The 24,065-nt window shown below is 39.2% G+C and overlaps 1 protein-coding gene across 3 annotated transcripts in view; it reads left to right on the top strand.

Annotated features, from left to right (window-relative positions):
- Positions 1 to 22,222: 22,222 nt before the first annotated feature.
- LOC125291508 (Down syndrome cell adhesion molecule-like protein 1 homolog) overlaps positions 22,223 to 24,065 on the top strand; it is a 48,114-nt gene continuing 46,271 nt past the window's right edge. For 2 of the 3 annotated variants that reach the window (XM_048238224.1, XM_048238220.1), the window contains exons 1-3: positions 22,223 to 23,334; positions 23,484 to 23,792; positions 23,882 to 23,972. Coding sequence is in view for 2 of the 3 variants with exons in the window: in XM_048238220.1 (XP_048094177.1) it covers positions 23,268 to 23,334; positions 23,484 to 23,792; positions 23,882 to 23,972 (467 nt within the window). In the remaining variant the exon portion in view is untranslated. The remainder of the gene's footprint in view (positions 23,335 to 23,483; positions 23,793 to 23,881; positions 23,973 to 24,065) is intronic. The other variant, XM_048238221.1, reaches the window with a different exon arrangement.

The raw sequence follows: 24,065 nt of genomic DNA, 5'->3' as shown, positions 1-24,065 counted from the left end.
TGGCCACAACCAAAGATTGTTAAGGCGGAGCAAGATACTTCGTCGTAGTTCATGTCTATGGGCGCGAAATGGGGATCGAATCCTGTCTGCATAAAGAGGCGTGTCGATGACGTATTGATGAGCGTACGTTGCAACCGGCCAACAGCAGCTGCATAAATAACCGGCGCACACCTGATATAAGGTCGATTTTCTCCAGACTGGAATGCTCAAAAATGCTAAAAATGTACCTGAAATGTTCAGAAGGGTTTGAGGATCATGAAAACGTGCCCGAAATTCACATTCCTAACTCTATAGAACCAAGACCTTAGCATATGTGGTGAAATTCTGAGTTATGCCCATAGACTTCAATGGAGCAGTCGCTGCCTCTGCTCTGCATAAAGGGGGATTTTGACCCCCCCTCGTGCGATCCGGGTTCCTGGAAGTGGCTCCTGATGAAACATCTTGCTCCGCCTTAACAATCTTTGCCACAACCACACTCAGAACACGGAAGCAACGTGGATATTACGTGCCTACGTCTACGTGATAGGCCTGTCAAACTCGATTCCTTTTAAGGATCCGGGTTATTCTGAGTCACTCACTAAACTGATCCGGGTTGAATGAGTCACTTTAGTCACTTGAGTCAGTATTGCTAAATCGCAAAGAAATTCAGTCCTACGTTCAAGCAGTGCAGTGGGGTGCTTCATTTCGTTATGCCTTCTCATTTTGGATGTGGATCCTCCATGATTTGAAACCAGGTTTTTTGCAGTACTTGCATTTAGCCTTTAGAGTTTTGCTCTCCTGGTCAAAGTGCATCCAAACATTGTTCATCTTTTTGGTGCTCATGTTCAGAAACTTTGATCTTATTGACAGAGAGGGTAGCCTATATTATAATAATTAATTATTTGTTGTTGTTTTGTTAACATTAGAAAAGTTTGCCTACAATGTTTATTACCACTACTACATACTAATAGTAGGCTACTAGGAATCTATTCTAATAGGCTGCTAATACTAGGCAACTAATATTATTATTAATCATAGCTATACTGTTAGGTAGCCTAATATAATATAATATAATATAAAATAGCCTAATATAATAGCATCAAAACCTCCACCCACTCACGGGAAAGAAAGCAGTTTAAGCCAGACTGTTTATTTATTGTCTTAACCTTAACCTAAGCAATTGACTTTCACAGACATAGAAACAGGAATGTAGAAATGCCCTGCAGTGAATAAATTATTATTATTGTTATTATTGTTATTATTATTACTACTACTACTATTCTCATTAGGCCTATCATTATTATCACCTTGACACAAGTAGAAATTAGGCTACTCGCCGCCTACAGATCCACTCATGACAATGTAGCCGGCTGATTCGCTGACTCGCACTCATAACAACAACGTGAACCGCCCGCCTGGCTGATCCAACTGACCGGGTAGGGCCTAGTCTACTCAAGCAACTCCATACAGAGCTTGCAATGTTTTGACTGTCTTCATCTAATTGTATTTTAAAGTAGGCTATGCGTGCAGAACATATGTTATTTCAGAAAGTGAAAGCATGGCTTTTGTTGTGGATTTGTTTTTCACCTTGACGAGGAGTTACCGCTGCTCAAGATCCACTCATGACAACGTAGCCGGGACTGACTCGCACTCATAACAACGTAACCGCCCGCTCTGCTGATCCAACTGACCCGGTAGATACTCAAGCAGCTCCATGAGCGTAGTTCGACTTTCTGCACGACCTAATTGCATTTTAATATGCTACATCTATACACCAAATCTAATTGCGTCTAGGCTACATGCAGAACATTGAATGTTATTTCAGAAAGTGAAAGAATGGCGTTTGTTGTGGAATTGCTTTTCACCTCGAGGAGGAGCTAGCCTACTGGCTCGCAGATCCACTCATGACAACGTGGCCGGCTGATTCGACTGACTCGTATCAACGTAGCCTAACCGGGCCGGGCTGATCCGACTAACCCGGATTGCTACTCAGCCGCCCAATCTGAGTCCCATGGTCTGGCGAAGTCTGCCATGTTTCCGCTCTGGAAGTTAACCAGTTATCTCGACTGCCTGCTCACCAGTTGCTTGAGTTGATTTGTGGAGTTGTGGTTGCCTAAAATTGTTACATTTTTGGCAGCTAAGATGGCTAGGGCTAAGAGGCTAGCTAATGTTGCAAGAGTTTTGTGTGTATTTAGCTTATCGCTTTTAGATTGAATTGTAGTAGGACTCAACTGATCCGAAAGTTAATGATACTAGAGACTCGCGAACTCATGGGTTAATTTAAAGACACGGGTGAAAGATCCGAGTGAGTCACGACTCAAACACCTTTACTACGTGAACTACATTGTGATTGACCCATAAATGAGCAGAAACGTAAACACACCAGGTTTTTTCACTTTTTTTTTTATTTGTGCGATCGACCTGCATGGAGGGGGGAGACAAACAATGTTAATAGGCCCATATCTATATTTCAGTAGGCAATAGCTATATCTTACAAATACAAATAGTTTTGTCATATCATGGGCTAGCCTACTTTGCATTGGGTTTTGAACACCGCTGTCTCGCTATCCGGCAAAAGATTCTTTGGACGCCGCCATTGGCCGAATACCGGCGCCCATTGACTTACATTGAACACATGTGTAGCCTGCAGCAGGAGCTGTTGTTGATTTGGGGAGGGGGCTATTACTTTGACAGAGTGATTGACGGACGAATAAAGTCTCCTCCCGGCAAAGCATCGCTTGATCTCGTTTGTTATTCATTAACATAAGGCAGCACCTGTGCTTTTGCCGAAGTCGTCGCTGGTAGAATACTTGTCCTCAGTTCAGCAACGAAGCATAGCATCTCGCTTTAGGACGACTACTGTGGGGGTTTAGAGCTTTTTCACACAGGTATGCTATTTATGTTTTGAGCAGACATAGAAATGTATTGTAGCTGTGGTAGTCAAAGTGTTTTAATCCTAACAAATGCTTTTAGACTGGGCTTATAGTAACGTTGATGGACAAGGGATATGCCAAACTAACACTGAGGTTCCGCTCGCCCTTTGCTGTGTCCATTATTAGTGTGAGCTGCATCCACACGGAGGTTGGACTTCTTCACACAAGGGGTTCGAGTTTATGTCAACAGCGCTGCCAATGACGGAGCAGGTACAAACATTTGAAGTTTACACCTACCATTCATAGCGCATGGTTGTAGTTTACTAACTATGGTTGTATCTGTTTTAGGAACGACTGTGTTGGTAGTGATAATAGCCACTGTTTTGTCTTGGTTTATTTTCGCTCTGTTTGTTTCTTTTTACTGAGTGCCACACTGATTTTGTCCATACTGGTGTTTGAAGGCCTATGTTAGGCTACAGCGCAATCCCTTTGCAACGGGCCAATGTTGAAACTAAACCTTGAAATCATAGATAAGTACCATACTACCATAAGTATATCGGAGGCGCATTTGGGGCATAGTGTCTATGCTTCCGCTGTATTAGTTCATAGAGTTACTGACGGCTGCTTAGTGCATTCACACGGTATTTCCATACGGGAGACTGTTACTCCGGGGCATAGTGTCTAGGCTTCCGGCTGTATTAGTTCATAGAATCACTGACTGCTGCTTAGTGCATTCACACGGTATTTCCATACGGGAGACTGTTACTCCGGGGCATAGGGTCTATATGCTCCCGGCGGTATTAGTTCATAGATTTACTAACGGGTTTACCCATTGACTTAGCGCATCCATACAGGAAACTGGTACTCCTGAGCCATAGGGTTCTATGACTCGTTGTATAGGTTGAATTAGATTTGCTATAACTCTGTACTTAGTACACTTACACTGTGAACATTTAGCAGACTCTTATAGTAGCTGTGATACCCTCAGACCTAAGCTTTAAGTACTACATTAATCCCCAGAAGGTAATAATCTTAAGCAGGGCTCCTCACTCCTAAGTGTTTGCTGTGGTCACCTTGTTTGCTCAGCTTGTAGTGCACCTTTTACCTTGGGCTCCAGGCCATTTTGCTGTGCTGTAAATCAGACATTTCCCTTTCTTTTTGTTTTCTTTTATTGTCCTGTGTGCCACTATTTATTGTGAGGAGACCCGTCTGGTTGATCTTTGTGGGAGGCTTTTTGTAAACTTGAAGCCTATGTTGAGTGCCCTACCAAACTGTCATTATCGTTTTTTAAAGACTTATATGTATACAGAACTTTTAGGATATTGAATTAATACATTTTGAATGTTTTTATTAGTCTTGTTCTAGAGACTGCTGGTGACATTTGACAATTTGGATAATAAATATTTGTATCAGTCTCAACTCGTTTCCTGCGTGCTTTGATAATTCTTAGCTGTAGGTCACACATGTAAACAAAACCTCAATTATTCATCATCATCATCATCATCATCAACCGTTTTTTATTCAGGGAGAAATTGACTGAGCATCAAGCTCTTTTACAGCAATGCCCTGAGTTACAAAACAACAACAATAATCAAAACAACAAAACAAGAACAATAAAAGATACAAAAGGCAAATAATAATAATAACAAAAATCAAATAAAAGTAATAAATAGAAAGAAAAAGAAGGGGAATGTATAAATAATAATAATGATATAAAGGTCTAAAAATATCAGTCAAAGCAAGAACATTGTGCAACAGCCATATCATCAATCATACCCTTTGAATTGGTCTATAGTGACACAAACCTATCTAATTTCAATAACTCTTGCAATTTGTTCCATTTATTTGATGCAAAAATGTAAAAGCTAATTTACCAAATTCAGATTTAATTTGAGGAGTTTTGAAGAGATATAAAAACCCTGTGAGCGTGTATTGTGGCAGATTGATTTTATGTTCAGAAGAGAAGTTAGGTATAAAGGTAACTTTCCCAGTAATGCCTTATAAACAAAAAGGAGGCAGTGCCTTTCCCTCCTATCATAGAGGGAAGACCATCCTACATTTTGGTATAATTTACAGTGATGAGTTTTAAAACCATCTCCAGTTATAAAACGTAGTGAACTGTGATAAACTGCATCATTATTATTATTATTATTATTATTATTATTATTATTTTTGTACAATATTTATCCAGCAAAAAATTACAGAATTTGGATCAAGTAATGTGGAGAAATATCGATATTAAGAAAATTGCCGCTGCGTGACGCCGAGTTAATGGCATTTCCCCTTGTCCATGAGTCACAACAGGTCACGTCAGTGGCCGTTATCCCTCACATGTCAGCAAGGGCGTCGTAGTGGGGGGACAAGTGGGAATAAATTACCCAGGCCCCAAGTGGGGGGAGGGCCCCTAAGGAGTTGAATTTTATTTTCCTTAATAATAAATAATTTCCTTAATTTAAAGATCTTAATAAATGTTATTAACTAATATAGATGCAAATATTTTGGGTAAATGCATCAGTTGATTGATGTATTAAATTGTGTCCAAGCCAACATTGTTTGAGGGCAGGCACCCTCTCCCTTATATATACACAGAGAGAGAGAGGGCAATACAGAAGAGTTTTTGCTGTATGTAAACACACTTGTCACGCTACATTTATATAAATGCACAAATAGGCTAACACCAGACATAATTTCACTGCATTTCTTACTTCCAGTAACTATATGCATGTGACAATAAACGTCCTTGTATCCTTGCAACAGCTGTGCTGCTACAACCTTGTTACTCTTTGATACGGTGGAATAAACCTATTAAGTGTACCAGTTAATTACTTACATGTGCATATGACATGTAGCCTATGTTGTGTCTTCGATGTCTTGGAACAGGTCTACTAATTCACTACATCAACTGTGTTGGTACACACTTATTGCTCTTTGATAATGTGGCATAAGTACTAAGTACTTGGGCAATTCCATGGAAAATTACGTTTTTTCTAACATCCATAACGCCAATAAAATGTGATGGTATGGTATGATGTGAATGATTACATGAAATTTGAGCATTTGCTATTTTTGGCTGAAGAATGTACATGAGAAAAAATGCACAAAAAATGAATAGTAACATTCACATCATACAAATGCCAAGGCATATCACTAACGTTATGGATGTGACAAAAAGTCAATTTTCCGTGGAATTGCCCACTTACAATTACATATTACATTACATGTTGTGTCATTGGTGTCTTGGAACATGTCTGCCATTACCCTACATACTGTAGTACATGTATCAACTGTGTTATTTATTACTCTTTTGATACAGTGGAATAAAACCATTCAAATAAAGTGTACCAGTTAAGCACTGTACATATTATATACATCCTGTCAATGATGTCATGCATCCTGTAATTGATGTGTTGGCGGTTCGCTGTTACACCACACAGTACATGTAAATTAGTAGACCTGTTCCAAGACATCGAAGACACAACATACATGTCATATGTACATGTAAGTAATTAACTGGTACACTTAATAGGTTTATTCCACTGTATCAAAGAGTAACAAGGTTGTAGCAGCACAGCTGTTACATGTACACTGAAGACAATGAGGCCTTGACTGGAGCAAAGAATGATTTGTATATCAAATCTTTCATGACCGGCTTTACCCCATCCAGCAGGTCTCAGGTCAGCTCTTTGCCTCTGATGAAAATTTAGGCAAATTGGCAACGTTTTGTAAAAGCACTCAGTATTACAATGTAACAACTATAGCCTATGTAGGTACCCACAAATATAATGCAAGTACAATGATAGTACAGTACCTGATAGTACATGTTGTTACACAGGTTGTACCACTGTACCTAATTAGGTAGGTACACTATAACAGCGACACATTAAAATAAAGTGTTGCCGATTAAATTTCCCCAGTAGTGGACAATAAAGACTTCTCTTCTAGCCTACACGTCACATGTAGCCTACTAGAAGTGATGTTTCAGCTAGAAGTGATGGTTCATAAATTAACCCTCCAACTTTGCTGATGCACAGAACAGGTGTGCTGAGCTTTGTTTTTGGCTCTTCAAAGTGTTGTAAGTAAGGTGGTGTAAGTAGCCTTTAGGCAGGTGGTGAGACAGGTCAAGACATATGGTGCAGTGAAACACTATACATTTGATTTTCAGAAGGTGGTTTAGAGTAGTATAAATGAAATATAAATATGTGCACTGTATTACCTTATAAGAGCAGAATAAATATGGCTATGAATAACAATGTCAGTTGATATTATTTCTAAATGTTGGTGACACTACATTAATAAGGAGAATACCAATAATAAACAATAATGTGAATGCAATATCAATGGGCAATAAATGCAAATCAACAAATACTATAATATACAAACAATGACTCAGAACAGCCTAAGTGCATGGTGAACAAATATGTTCTACACACCCTGTAGACAGGTGCATGCAAAAACACAGAAAGCAGACAAGTATTTTGTTTTTATAACACATGTAATAAGCAATAAACATTTGAAGATGTATTGTTTTGTTCTTCTAACATCAATAGTAGTTGTTCAGAGGTTGTAACATAATGATAAATACATGCTGCCTGTCACATTATGAATATATACCCTGTCTTGTCTTGCACATCAGAAGCATCAGCACTATACTATTACATCGTTCACCGTAGGGACTAGTATGAGGGAGACTGAGCTGCCAATCTCTCTTAACAGGTCCTGCATCATATCTACAAATATCTGTTCTGCTCTGCACAAACATAAGCAGGGTCTGATTTAGCGTGGCAGAGTGCTGATTGACAATAACATGGTTCCCTGCAGTGTTTGGTGGATTCCCATTGATGTTTGTGCATTCTGTTTGACTATACATTTTATGTGTGGCATCTCATTCCTCAGTTGTCTAACATGTTTTCTGACGGCCACTGATTGCATTAGCAGCTGAAAGACCAACTTGTAACAAGGTCCCAATTGTGGATACACCCATTAACAGTCCTTTCGACCAATGACATCTGGATCAACTACAAACTTTGATTGATTTTCAACAATGAACAATTAGTTCAGTGTAATATGTTCAGCTCTCCCCATCTTAATAAGTCAGCATTATATGATATGACCCTATTTTTTACATTATTGCCTACCATATGTTATAGCTAACCCTTATCTATAGGTGACTGATGAGATTCATGTTAGCATATATTCATTGGCCACAATTAATATTGAGCTATTTCACTGTCGAGACCCAGAGGCGTGCTTGGTAGCCAAGGCTAGATGTGCCCTCGAATAAAATGTACTTTGTTACAAATTATTTGGGTAATCCATCTGATGAATTGTGTTTTATTTTTTTATACTTTGTACCTTTATAAATTGAAGTGTATCATGAAGGTACCTTTTCAATGTCATTCCTCTGACATTCGGCATTATCGACCATAAATTTGGGCAATGGGCATTGTTAGGGGTTGACACTTTGCATAAGATTTCTCCACATTACTTGATCCAAATTCTGTGATTTTGTTGTATAAATGTTGTACAATTATGTAGTTTCAGATCAAAGTGGAATGGTTGTTTTCAAAAGTCAGCGTTAGTTTGAGCACATAATTGGACGTTTTGTTTACATGTGTTCAATGTAAGTCAATGGGAACCGGAAATCCATAAATAGAATCTTTTGCGGATAGCGAGACAGCGGTGTTTTTTTGAACAATGTTCAACTTCTTCTGATAGCTTGACCTAAAGTGTATTGAAACATGATACCGGTGGGTGAGCGGATGTCTCATAGCCATCTTCGTTCCCCCTGCACTCCAAAATCTGAAGCTAGATTAGCCCGATGCTACCAACAACTTTTCCATAGTGGTGCCCGGCATGGGCCTAGCTATGCAAATAAATAACTGTTTACACCCCATTTACGAGGCTCAATGTATCTCCACACTTCATTGGTAGACTTCCGGGGGCCCTGACATTTAAAACGAGACATTGAGAATTTTGAAAAGAACTGGTAGTTTACTTACAAGACAATTTATACAGACAGTATCTTCAATGCAAGTTTAGCGTTTTGCAGCCATCTTGAATTTAGTCGCGATATAAGTCGAAATGAAAAAGAGAATGAACAGGTATGATAAGGGGATCAGATTCCAAAATAATTCAGTGGAAATGCATGGATTCCAGTTGCTGCTACTGGAAGAAGTGTGAGATACATTGAGCCTCAGAAATGGTGTGTAAAACAGTGATTTATTTGCATGGCTAGCCCGATGCGAAGCAACACACTATTGAAAAGCTGTTGGTAGCATCGCTAACTAGCTCAGATTTTTGGAGTGCAGGGGACAAGCCGAGATGGGCTATGAGACATACGTTCACACCGCATCATGTTTCAATACACTTTAGGTCAATATCACACCGGAATTCTCCTTTAAACACCACATGAGTGGCTCACTATGTTAGCAATAAAAGTATGGTTGTGTTTTGATTAGAATTGCCGAGTTTATTACATGTTAACTGTAATCATGTTGCAAAGGAATGAAATGCCCGCACTCTGCTAAAACTCCCATATATTTAATGTGTTGCAACGTTTCGACCCGACTGGGTCTTCCTCAGGCAAAATGATCACTGCCTGATCGAAACGATCAAAAAAATCGCTATTTTATGTTAAAATGTTGATTATGCGGCTTAGAACTCAGAATTGAGCTTGGTAAACAAAATATTCAGAATCAGCACCCTCAAATTAGGTAAGAAAGGTGGTTTACCAACTTTTCCTCAAATTTGCCGTCAGAAGTTCTCTTCTGTAAAGCTGCTCTCCCTCTATAGGGGAGAACCGGGACGAATGAAACACTTTTTAATTAAACGTAATTTACAAAGACATCGTAAAACACTGAAAGTTAATATTTTGTCACTAGCAACATACATCTGTCCTCTGTCAAATACAGTTGCATGTATAGCTCAACAACAAACAAAACCATTCAAGAATTATTTCAGGAGAAGTCGAACATGTGTTTTGTAAACCGCTAATGAAGTAAACTTGTGACCATAAAAAATCGTTTATCGCCTGTAACTCCGTGATAACAGGACGTAACAGGAAGGCATTTGGCTGAGCAACGGAGGTTAATATGCTCTATATTTTGTCCAAATGATGTCTGTCTATCATCGTTGCACTCAGAGAAAACCGGAATGTTTCATGCATCCCGCATTTCTTCTACGGCTGCAAACGGGATTCACTTGCAGTTAACCAAATATTTCTTTATTAGGGCAGGGCAGACATATTTCTGGCTATTAAATTATTTCTAAACCAGTCTGCTAAAGTCTGTAGTGAAGTCTGTGTAGGGTTTTCCAGGCTCCATTTCTTTTTATGAGACACCCTGCTCACCAGAGCCATCTGGCGGTTGTTTGGGTTGTTGCAGTGTCGCTGCAGCGTCACTGGAGAAATATAAATTAAAGTTGTGTGATCCCGCGTGAGGTCACGTGCGAATCTCGAGTGAAGCTGGCCAATTTGAAGTAATGTCTTACTGTACCAATATGAACTGTAGGCTAATGTTACAGACAGCCTAATAGCCCAATCTCAATAGCTTGATAGGTAACACGAAGTTGCCACCACAGCACAGCGAGCGGTGAGAAAATGGCGGATATTACTAAATGTGATCACAAAATACATATTTCAAGGGCTCAATTTAGGCCTACAACAGGGTCACGTTTTATTAATTTGAGGGCTCAATTAAAGGAAAACGTGCTCACGTTTTATTAATTCGAGGGCTCAATTAAAGGAAAACGTGCTCACAAATTATCACGATCAGAAAATATCACTTAAAGTGACCTCTCCCGGGCTCCGTATGTATTTCCATACAAGAGTGAAAGTTACGGTATCTACAAAGAGAAGTAGAAATACACAGCAAAAATGCAAGCAATATTGAAACAAAAATAGGGATTTTTCCCAAATAAGTTGCTGTTACGAATACAATATTTTACAGCTAACAAGAAAAAAATTAAAGCAGAATACAATGATCACCAGATGTACATGGAGTGTTGAAAACACTGATTTTGCCTAAGACAGAAATGACTGACTACTATCAAATTGCTTTGCTTCTACCAAAGACAAGTGTGTGTGTGGGGAGGTCGTGGTATTATTCATAGGCCTATAGACCCTTTCAACTGCGGAAACAAACAATCCTAAGCGTTCCTAAGGCATTTCTGGAGGCACAGATAAATGTATTGAGGTAGGCTAATAACATTTTACAGAGTAAAAAGACAAGTTTTACAAAAAGTCAACTTTTTGTAGAACATTACTGTAAGCTAAAGTCCGAAGAGAGAGAGTGAAGCACTGGTGATTTAGTGTGGCATTTTGATGGGTTGTGTTTGAAAAACGAAATCAAGTTAAGCCTTCCCGTTAGATTTTTGTGTGTTAGGTAGACAATTGTGTGTGGTGTTTTGCAAAATGTGTTGTAGTAAATTGAAAACTGAGTCAAACACTGAGAATTAGTGTATGGTTTTGCAGATTTGGTGTGGGGTTATGATGTGTGGAAGACATGTTTAGAAAATTGTGTGACAAGCAAAGATTTAGTGTGTAAGTACTTAAAAATAAGTAGTAAAAACTGTAACTTGCTGTTGAGCTGTGAGTGGCTCTGGGCAGTTAACTGCGAGCCAACCGCGATTGCCCTTTATAAACTTGGACTTCTCTTTTGACAAATGACGTCACCGGCATGCAACGCTTGCCTTGTTTACTTCCGATCCGACGCCTGGTTATCCGTTCCTGCCTTGGTTATCCGTTCCACCATAGCGCCTCCTTCCACTCGTTTGACTTTGTAACTTGGGCTCATTTTGGATTATTGAGTGTTTGCTAACCTCTATACACTATTAGCCCCAGTACTACTCCGGGCCCTAGCACAGGTGGTCACCTAGGCAAACTAACTCATTTTGGAGCCAAAAATAGAAGTAATTGTAAAAGATTTTTTTTCAGCTTTGTCCTATAGAAGACCTTACAAAGTTTGAAAAAAGTTTCTATGTGAAACAGTTCAAGCTGAATAGCAAAAAACAAAAGTGATCAGCGAAAGAAAAAGAAGCCTAGGAAGAAGAGAACAGTCGATTTCATGCACTGTAAAAACAGGGGCCAAATAACAAACACATTCATGTCCATTCAATAAGTTAACCACACTGCAAAAACACGATCAATTTGAAGTCTCTTGCCACACTTACCTCAGTCACTTGCCACAAAAAGACTTATGGTGACCTTAAGAATTGATTGCACAATCTTGCCTCCAGTTGCTTTCTAAATTTCTTTTTTATTTGCGAACAAGTCTTACCTAATGACATTCCTCCACAGATAACATCAGAAGAAAGTCAGAATAGCCATCCCATCTTAGTCATTAGTAACGTGGTGAGATTACATTTTTGGCTGGTAGATTTACAAATGATTTACAAATGACCAAAACACTCTGCACAGGCTGAAACAGAGATATGCCCAACCTCCCCTGCTCTGGGGCCCTCTGATAACCACCCGCTAGCCTCCACTGAAATGCAGACCTTGGAGAAACATAAACAACCAGCTCAACAATGCCAAGCCATGTCCACTGGACAAGATAAGATGGGTGCTGCTAAAATGACTCAAAGTCAATCGCTGGCGTCAAACTCCCTGGAATCTCAGCAAACAAATGGATGTGATGAGCATGAGGAGATAGCACCTATCAAAGCTGCTGAGAGGATATCAGAAAGGAAGGGTCATGTTGTAACACCAGTACCAATACCCCTCCCACCTCCGTCGTCTCCTTGTCACCACAAAGACACAACAACATGGAATACACTACTGGAATACATGCTGAAAGCGAGCATCTGCAACAAACTTCCCAGAACTTCAGCAGGCAGATGGAGACTCTGGATCAATTTTCAACCCCCCTCCTTGATTTCCCATCACCACCCACACCCAATCACGTCCCCACCCAATCAAACTCCCCAGGCCACACAAACCCCCCTAATCTCCCATCACCATCCCCACCCCGTCATCCCACCACCCACTCAAACTCCACAGGATCCCCTGAATACCCATCACCATCCCCACCAAAGCACATGATGTTCCCTGCAAGAATGGAGAGACCAGTAGCCATGCAGAGTTTTACTAGCCCAAGATCATTAGCACCAAAGAAGCGAAGGGCACCTCCACCCCCTCGGCCTCTCCCTCCCCGTTTAGAAGGATCTCTTAAGCAGCAGCAACCTCTTAGTTCATTTTCTCAGCCGGCATATAGCATGGAATGTTCAGTGGAAGATACAGATGGCAGCAGCAGGGGACAATTATATGATGACTGTATTGCATGATATTCTCAGGGTCCCTGCAATATAAATGGTACTGACAGTAGTTTTGAGAACATGCCGGGACCCAGTAAGCCCCTGACATTCTCTATTCCTGTATTGACAAGAAATAGAACACAAAATGCATCGAGCTTATAGGGTAAACCAGTCCAATCTCCTACCCGCACCACATCAACCTCAGATTTCCCCATGGATCATATTTCCCCAACACTTACAGCAAAACTAGCACTCCTAAATATCAGATCTCTTTCAAACAAATCATTCTTAATTTATGATCTAATTTGCACACACAACCTTGATTTTTTACTTTTTAACGGAACACGGTTAGATCAAAAACAAACAGTGCTGCTACTCTCATCGAATCAGCTCCCCAAATTTCAGTTTCTTGAGTGCTACCAGAGCAAATAAAAGAGGTGGGGGATAGCCACAATTTTCAAGGCGTCTTTTCAGTGCAATCAGTCATCATTCGGTGACTTTACTTCATTTGAATATCTGTGTGCATGCATTAAGTCTTCTCCTCAGATTTTATTACTGACAATTTACAGGCCTCCAAAACATTCAGCTAAAGTTTTTCTTGAAGAGCTAGGTGAACTGCTATCAGTTGTTTGCATAGAGTTTGACTGTCTTATTATATCAGGGGATCTGAACTTGCATGTGGATAATCCTGAAAACAATTATGCCAAGGAATTCATTGCACTAATCGATACTTTCTCCCTAACACAGCATGTACAGGGGCCAACACATTCTCTCGGCCATACCCTCGACCTTGTTATCACAAAGGGTCTCGATGTCTCTACAGCTGTTAAAGACCTGGCCTTATCTGATCATTTCTGTGTGTTCTTTGATGTGTCTATGTCCCCACACACTCAAAACACAGCTATGATGGTAAAAGGAGAATCATAAATGATCAGACAAGTGCTCTCTTTGAGCAAGCACTTTCACTAAAAGTCAAGTCAACTGTCAGACTCTGAAGACTTATTTGATCACTTTAATGCAAAAATGGCAAACATTATGGATGACATTGCTCCATTACAATTCAAGAAAGTTAAGGACAAACAGAAAGCCCCATGGAGGCAAAATCCAGCAGTTAAACTTCTAAAAGAGAGTGTAGGAAGACTGAAAGAAAATGGCGAAATACAAACTTCAGATCCACTATGAAATCCATAAAGAGATGCTCCAAAGCACATATAACTCTGAAATATGCAAAGCAAGACAGTCTTTCTTTTCTAACATTATCAATAGAAGTTCAAATAACACTTTCATATTCTATTTTCAACTGTTGATAAGTTAACAAATCCCCCTCACAATTAAGCCTGAACTTCTCTCAACTAATAAATGCAATGAGTTTTCATCTTTTTTTTAAAGGTAAAATTGACAAAATCAGACTCAACATATCTGCTCAATTACAAATTCAACAACCTGAACTTCCAGCAACAAACAGAGGGAAACTAAACTTGATGTCAGAGTTCAGCTTGATAGACTACTGAAACACTTGAAAAAAGCGGTACAGAATCTCAGCTCTTCCACATGTGTCTTAGACACTCTGCCTACCAATTTCTTCAAAACTGTTTTTTCACCTCATGGATGTCCTTCAAATTGTAAATGTATCACTGCTGTCTGGCACCTTTCCTAAGTCACTGAAAACAGCAGTTGTAAAGCCACTTCTCAAGAAGAATAACCTGGATGCCTCCATGCTAAACAATTACAGGCCCATATCCAATCTACCTTTTATTGGCAAAATTATTGAAAAAAGTAGTCTTTAATCAATTAACCACCTTCCTAACATCAAATGGGTATTTTGATTACTTTCAGTCTGGTTTTTGGGGCAAATCACAGTACTGAAACAGCTCTCATTAAAGTTTTCAATGACATAAGCCTCAACACAGATTCAGGTAAAACATCAGTCCTAGTGCTACTGGACCTTAGTGCAGCATTTGACACTGTTGATCACAATATTCTACTACACAGACTAGAACACTGGGTTGGATTTACAGGCATAGTTATCAGCTGGCTAAAATCATATCTACAAGAAAGGAGCTTCTTTGTTGCCATCGAAAACTGTACCTCAACACCAACGCCCTTGACCTGTGGTGTTCCCCAGGGGTCGATCTTGGGGCCACTAATATTCAACCTCTAAATGCTCCCCACTTGGACAAATCATTCAAAATAATTTGATTTCATATCATAGCTATGCAGATGACACACAAATTTACTTAGCTCTATCACCAAATGACTATGGTCCTCTTGAATCTATGTGTCAGTGTATAGAACAAATCAACACCTGGATGTCTCAAAATTTTCTTCAGCTGAACAAAGAAAAAACTGAAGTAATTATATTTGGTAAAAATGAGGAAAGACTTAGGGTTGCTACTCTCCTTGACACAAAAAGGGTTGAAGGCAAAGGATACTGTTAAAAATCTTGGTGTATTAATTGACAGTGATCTAAATTTCAACAGCCACATGAAAGCGATAACTAAATCAGCTTTTTACCACCTCAAAAATATTGCCAAACTCAGAGGGCTGATGTCAAAACATGACTTAGAAAAAAACTCATTCATGCATTTATCTCCAGCAGGGTTGATTACTGCAATGGACTGTTCACAGGCCTTCCTAAAAGACTATTAAACAGCTTCAGGTGATACAAAATGCAGCAGCTAGGACTCTAACAAAAACTAAAAGAACTGACCACATTACTCCAATTCTTAAGTCCTTGCACTGGCTTCCAGTAAGTCACAGAATTGACTTTAAAGCACTATTGCTTGTTTATAAATCAGTAAATGGAGCAGGACCTAAATACTTCTCAGACATGCTTCAGCAGTACACACCTTCTAGCCCTTTCAGGTCCCAGGTGAAAAACCTGCTAGTAAAACCTACAGTTAGAACTAAACATGGTGAAGCAGCTTTTTTAGCTGCTATGCGGCTCAGCTGTGGAACCAACTTTTCGGATGACATTAAAAGGCCCCAACTGTAGCCAGTTTTAAATCTAGACTTAAGACCAAACTGTTCTCAGATGCTTTCTGCTAACTGTGCCGAGTTACAAATTCTGAATCTGCCTTGATAATTATTCTACTTTGTCTTTTATTACTTTTTTTACTACTTTTGCCTTTGTTTTTTGCTTTACTAATTATTCTTTATTTTTAAATGATTTTTTACCTTGTGTTTTATGTTTTCTTTTTATTATGATCTTTACCTTTTAACTATTCTTTGACTATATTGCCCTTCTATGCTTTTTATTTGTTATTATTGTTTGGTTTTGTTTATGTAAAGCACATTGAATGACCTCTGTGTATGAAATGTGCTATATAAATAAACTTGACTTGACTTGACTTGACTTGAAATGATTGGCACCACTGCTGGGCTGGATTCTCATACAGTTCTATATATTATTTTATGTGGAAAGGTTGGCCACAGACACTGGAAACCGACACAGTGTGTGTTTGTGTGTGTGTCTGTATGTGCGTGTGTGAGTGTATGCATGTGTGTGTGTGTGTGTGTGTGTGTGTGTGTGAGTGTATGCATGTGTGTGTCATACAATTCTTTATATTATTTTTACGTGGAGGAGGTTGGCCCTGGACATTGACACTGACATTGACACTGGAAACAGATAAAGTGTGTGTGTGTAAGTGAGTGTGTGTGTGTGTGTGTGTGAAACCAGAAATACTAAATGAAGTCCACTGTAGTTGCAAGAAAGACTACAGCACAAAGAGATGCACATGCAAAAAACATGGACTCCCTTGCACTGCCATTTGCGGAGAATGTCGCGGTACTAGCTGCACAAACTCACAGCCTGATTTATCAGATGAATATGACCCAGAGCGGAAGAACTAAGCAACGAACAAACTAGGAACTGATATAGGAAGCCACAGAGGGCCATATCATGACAGTCAAAAGTGCATCGTCACTCGTCAAAAGCTTACCGTATTTTCCGGACTATAAGTCGCACTTTTTTTCATAGTTTGGCTGGTCCTGCGACTTATAGTCAGGTGCGACTTATATATGAAAAAATATATAATTGAACATGTTTTTAAATTATAAACGTAAAACATTATGTCTACAGCCGCGAGAGAGCGCTCTCAAATGCACAAGTCCTGTGCACTTTCAGTCAGAGATTAGTGCTTGCACTATGCCTGAAACACATGTGCATACCTAAATCATCAAATTATGGCAGGGATTCTATTTATAGCCGGGCCTCAGATTTGGACAAATAAAAGCCAGTATAATTTTGTTTCAATTTAACTCATAAAAGAGCTCTTCTTAATATTTTATATTGTTGGTTGGTATTGTTGCCAATGAAAAGTAATTTACACCATGAGTCTCCAATACGTTGCTCTCATTGCTCTCAAGCTAGTCGCATGCCGCACCCTTCTGAGCTAGAGGCTGAAGCCTACATTTAAACACAATTGCTGCTGCCAGGCATCAGCCTATGAATTTTATAAAAAAGTAAATCATGCATTATTTAAAAAATAACTACATTTAGGCTATCTTAGACATCTTTGGCTATACTGAATAAGGTTTCCCTTGCAGCACAGCACACGAATCGAAATTCCCGACACTATGAAACTTAATAGTAAGCCACTAAATACCCCACAGATTTCAGTGGTCATCAGTCCAGATATTTAGCAATATAATTAACAGTCCAAACGTAAATTAAATCTCAAATTAAACATCTGCTTTTGATAGCCTACCCATGCCGCCAAACAAAAAGTGGGCCTATGTCTCAAATAAAGTAGGCCACTATGTCTCAATAATAAATAAAGGTGCTGTGCTTTGCAAGAAATTTGAGGACTATATTATCCCTCACCTGCTGACATGCATGAAAACATTTGACAAACGCCATGGCCAAATAAAGGTGAAAGTAGGCCTGTGCTTTCTGTTCACGCCCCAATCGAGCGTCAAATAGCCTAAATTTGAGGGACATTTACACCACCCACCTCACCCGTCTCCTAAACATCCCTCACCTGTTATCTAGACATGCATGAAAACATTTGAAAACAAAAGAAAGCGTAAGGATGCTGAACTCTCCATGTAATATTTGATGGCGCTGTTTTGCTACTAATTATCTTTCCTGAAAACACAACACTTCTGTAATGAATATGCCACTTTCTTTCTTACTTAGGTCAAAACAGAAAGTGAAAGTATTTTATTGGTCCTAATTTTGCTGCTCTTATTTTTTTCATTATTATATGTGCCCTCCGTTTACTTGAATGTTATGTTTGTCTGCCTAAATTGGTAAAATAAGTCTTGTGTCTTCAAATAGAGAATGTCATCCATTTGTTCTTTGACTTTTATAGCCCATAGGCTGTCATGCTTCTGTATTTGCAAAATTCCTGACGGTTCCTGATCGCTAAATGTTTGTTTTCCTTTGTCGATAGCGGGTTGATGTTGAAGCACCTAGACTATAATTTGACTTCAGCGGTGACAAATCCTGCTGAGAGAGAGAGAGAGAGAGAGAGCAACGAAAGAGAGGCACCCCCAAAGTGGTCCTGCGCGCGCGTGTGTGTGTCTCTGCATGGGGTTCAATTGAAGTCAGAGTTGGTCCGTCAATAGTCCCAAGACTCAGGCGCTCCATTATTATATTAATGTCAGACAGGGTACAGGGTAAAATGTGTGGGAATCTCTTCGCATTATGATGGCTAGATTTATGGACTTTTATTATTATGCTCAATACTAAGTAATAATTTATTCAGAATACCCTCAATTCACTGGAATTTAGACCCTTTAAATGTGCATCTTTTTTTCTCTCGCTCTCTCGGAGGTGGCCAGCCAAGCAATTGTTCTGCTGCATGCCAGCCTGTGCCAATATATCGTACAAAATGATTGATTGCATTGCATTCTCCACATTTTTAGCTAAATTTTCATGTACCACATCAGCATTTGAGTTCAGTGATTTTTTTTGTAAATTGCTTTACAATTAGCGTTGGGCTTTGTCAGCAGCCTTCGGCTTGCCTCTTGCCACTATTCACTCCTTCATCTTCATTAACATTCCCTGTAGAATTCTCAATATTTTTGGCCTCAATGTGTAGGCTACAGTTACATAGTCTGTCTTGGATTTTGTGAAATACATTTCTAAATATCACCTGCTTGCTGCAGCTTCGGTCTGCATGTCAATTTAAACCCGCATCTTTTTCTCTCTCGAGCATTTAATCTGCTGCCAGCATGTATCTCCATATCGTCCAAAATGCTTGATTGCATTGCATTCTCCACATTTTTAGCTACATTTCCATGTACCACATCAGCATTTTTGTTCTGTGAATCTCTTGTAAATTGCTTTACAAATACCGTCGGGCCTTTTGGCCTATTGCCATGGCTTGCCTCAGCTAGGTCACGCCCTTTTAAAACCGTCTTTTTTCTATATGGTGAGCATTTAATCTGCTGCCAGCTTGTGACTCCACATCACCAAAAAGGTTGATTGCATTGTATTCTCCACATTTTAGCTACATTTTCATGTATCATATCAGCATTTTTGTTCAGTGAATCTTTTGTAAATTGTTTTACAATTACCGGGCGCATAGGCCCAAAACTGCATTTTTTTCTCTCTACGTTCATGTATCATTATCAGCATTTTTTTGTAAATTGCTTTACAATTACCGCCGCTCGGTCACGCCTAAAACTGCATCTTTTTTCTCTCATGAGCATTTAATGAGCCAGTTTGTGATCACATCGCCCAAAATGCTTGATTGCATTGTATTCTCCACATTTTAGTAACATTTTGGTGCACCTCATGGCAATTTCAGTGAATCTTTGCTTTGCAATTACCTTCCTGCCCTCCCTCTTGGCTGCCTTCACTCCTTCATCTTCATTAATCTTTTTTTGGCCTCAATAATCCAGTTACATAGTCTCTGTTTTTGGTTTTGATTTTGTGAAATACATTTCTAAATAAATGCCACTTATAGTCCGGTGCGACTTATATATGTTTTTTTCCTGCTCATGATGCATTTTTTGACTGATGCGACTTATACTCAGGAGCGATTTATAGTCCGGAAAATAGGTATTCAAATTTAGTAGGATGTGTCCAGTCCACATTGGGAGGGTTTTTGTTATCAAACATTGAGCGCATGGCGCAACAAGGTGTTCCTAGGTGTTTTAATCAGTCATGGGTGTGTTTGTGGCATACAACATCATTTAAACCAATGAGAATGTCATTCCCTTTAACGGCGCAAAGCGTGATGTAAAATAAATGCATGGTATTTTGACATTCAACGGCACATTTGAAGGAGGCTGCCTGCAAGACTGTATGGAATAGTCATTCCACTAAACCATGCTTTACTAAAACCTAGCATAGCCTTCACGCATTTGCACTCCTCTATTATTTGAACTCATTGGCAAAGTGAAACTAACTTCACCATGGTGTCAGTCAACAACAAGACAGTTATATGCAGTTACTTTCACTATTGACAGACAATGGGTTACCATCGAAAACATAGGCTGGAAAAAGCAACACTTAACCTAATATTGCTCAAATGACTGAATAAAAAACATCTATCCTGCAGAAGAGTTGTTTATATGTCGTGACAGTGCGTCTTCAGCTGTGCTCCATACGTGTCTCTCGCCTCTCCCCTAATCACTTTTAACAGTTATTACCAATTTGCAAATGATGGTGAATAACTACTCATCATGAGATGTACAGTGTTTCGTAATATCTTCATTCTAATTATGTTTCCCATTGTAATCGTGCAATTTGTAATGCTTTGCATGGACGTGTGCTGGTGTGCGTTCATGAATGATAGAAGGATGGTGCGTGCACCTGCCAATATGACTGTTGACATGCGCTCTTAAAATAGCATATGAACAACTCGCCATTGACTTCTGACCAGGTTTAGGTGGTGTACGATAGCGATTTTTAGACAACGCCAGGCCCCTCCCTAGGTTGTTAATTGCCACACCCCTGAAGCAATGTTTAAAAAAATAAACGCGCAAAATACCCGAATTAAACTTTGTGCGGGTGGAAAACTAACTTTACGCCTAAATAAACTGGTGCCCAAAAATACAGCCCTCTGTGACCCTGAAGACTATACAGTGCATACCATGCAGCTGTGCATATTCAAATTCATTTCAAAAGAAACTTGTAATACTAAAAAAAGTTCATTTTCATGTATGCTTTTACTATGTAAAGTTTTATTGTGGTAGGAGTAAAAGAAAAATTAAGCCTATTTGGGTATATCTTGGGCATATTCGATTAGTGCATAGCTCATTTGCATATTAAAATTTTCAAAGAAACTTGTAATACAAAAAAAATTGCTTTTCATGGATTTGTTCATTGTGTAAAGTTTAATTTTGATAGGAGTAAAGGGAAAAAATAGCCCCATTGGGGTGCATCGTTGCCTGGCCTTGTTGGCACACTTCTCATATTGATGAGAATTTAACATATTTACATACTTTGCCTGGACTAACCTGGGGCCTGTACTACGAAGGGAGCTTAACCTACCCAGATGTAACCCAGGGTTACTTTGTTAAACCGGGGTTGACAAAACCTGGTTATCTTAATCTTAAGTGGTGTTAATTGGTACTACGACGCTGATTATGAAGTTGATTTGTTGAACCGGGGTTAACCTAATTGGAGTTTGTGCACGTTCACATAAAAGGGGCGGGTTGCAGTGCAAGTCACCACTTTCAATGATGACGCGATTACCTTATTTTACGGATGAGGAATGCACAATTATTATTTTTGCACCTTCACCATGACACTCACTCTCTTGAGCACCTTGCCATGCACACATAACTAAAGGACTATGGTTGGACTACTTTTGCACCTTCACCATGACACTCACTCCCTTTAGCACCTTACTAGTCCCGGCCCTGTCTCTACAAGCGTCTTATGCTTGATCACCCTCAAGCACATTGGACTTTCTTAATTTAATTTATATAGTGTATTTAGTATTTAGTTTTGTTAGTTTTTTTATCTTTCTTATCTTCAACTGTCTTTATTGTACAGTGGAGTTTATTTATATGTTTATACTTATACTTATGTTTACCATTTCTGCTGTAAGTGCATGTTGTGTGTGATGTCTGTATGCTACTGAGACCCTTGAATTTCCCCTTGGGGATCAATAAAGTATCTATCTATCTATCTATCTATCTATCTATCTATCTATCTATCTATCTATCTATCTATGTGTGGCCATCTCTATTGCGGTGTGTGTGTGTTTGTGAACTCGGCACATGCAATTGGGGTGCTTTTCATGGATGCCAAAGACAAACAGATAATTAGAGCACTTATTCAAATGCAAATATTCTTACATGCACACATATTATATGTGAAAAACAGAGGCACAAATCACACATCATCTAACTTAGGACAATGATAATTAAAACGTTAAAATTAACGTTTAAAACAGCAAAAATACCTAAATTGAGTCAATCAAAGATCTGGGATGGTATCTTTAGGGCTATCTAGCTCCTCCTGGTGGTGAGTTTGAGGAATAGCTGATCACCAAAAGTTTGAACTTTGATCTTGAGACTGGTGTTAAAATATAGGGTGAAGATTCGACCAGATTTTGTCTGAACAGTCAAACTTTCTGGACCTGGGTTGTGTTTGACCTTGTGTGTTTGCCATGCAACAGTGAACAAGGCACAGTGCAAATAAAGTTGCAATTCAACACTTTGAAATAGGCTAGTGGGTGGAGTGTGGATGGAAGCACTTTGAACTGAGGAATCTGTTTTTTTATCTCGTCATTAAGTGTATGTTTAATGATAATAATATCAGTACTGTGGACACATTACGACAACACAGTCTATGCAGAAATGGACAGGAACCTAACTTGTACAACAACAAGCTTCCTGTGTCAGCCCTTGGCATCAGAGTAATAGGATAAAGGTAAGTGAGGGGTGCAGTTTGTTGTTTGTAACTGGGTGGATATTATATGATTACAAAATTATATTGGTTAATTTTGTTGTAATGTTTAAAACTGATTTTGTATGGGCATGTTTTGTAGTCTCATATACAGTTTACATGCAGGGATTGAAATAGGATTTGATCATTTGTTTCTTTATAATGTCCATTCAAGAAAAAAGCAACCTGGGGTAAAAAAGCTCCTCTAGCGCCATCCTCCTCAGTCACTTACCACTTCCTCTTCTTCTTCAGTACTTCAAAAGCTGCAGATTAACATTGCAGCGCTCTTTCTCAGTGAAGGACGTTCTTATATGGCGAAGAGGGTTCACCTCCAGTGTCTGGGATTGTATGCAATTCTGCTTCATTTTTCAAGTGGAGGTAAGAGTCATTATTAGCACTGTTATTTTACACTGCTCTCTTGAAGATTGGTCAACAGTATTGTCACTGTTAACTGTAAGGATCTTAGTGTAATTATCACATATAGTTATTAAACACTGTGAGTCCATTGATTGTCTTTGATGTTACAGATAAAGTGGTTTCCATCAACACACCTCTGGGGGAGAATGTCATGCTGCACTGTAACACATCTGGAATGGATATATCAATAATCAAATGGGCAAAGGATGGGATCCAGGTGTTTGTATATAGCCCAGTATTGGAAGACAAAAAAGACAAAATCCAAACAAACTTCACTTCAGAAAGGATGAGTGTTGATCCTTCTACTACGGTGCTGCATATATCTGACGTGCAGGTCTCTGATGAGGGAATATACACATGTGAAGTATTAGGTTCTCAAGCCCAAAGGACAGAAACATGGAACTTAACCATTACTTCAGGTAACTGCTTTCAGTCATTCCATATGCATTCCTGTACATTCTGCACATTGATGTGATATCACTAATGATCCTTGCCTTATCACTCATAGTCTCACCAGATCCATCCCAATTGATCTACATCAGCACTGCTGCCTCAGGGGCAATCCTCATCATCTTCTGTAGCATATTATGTATTTACAAGTAGGTACAAAGGTTGATGTATCCCTATTTTCATGGATATGTAGTGATGTCATATGTGTAGGCCTGATAACATAGCTTCATTGAGTTAACACC

This window comes from Alosa alosa, chromosome 3, assembly GCF_017589495.1.
Source record: "Alosa alosa isolate M-15738 ecotype Scorff River chromosome 3, AALO_Geno_1.1, whole genome shotgun sequence".
Taxonomy (NCBI): domain Eukaryota; kingdom Metazoa; phylum Chordata; class Actinopteri; order Clupeiformes; family Clupeidae; genus Alosa; species Alosa alosa.
This window is presented reverse-complemented; position numbering and strand designations above follow the sequence as displayed.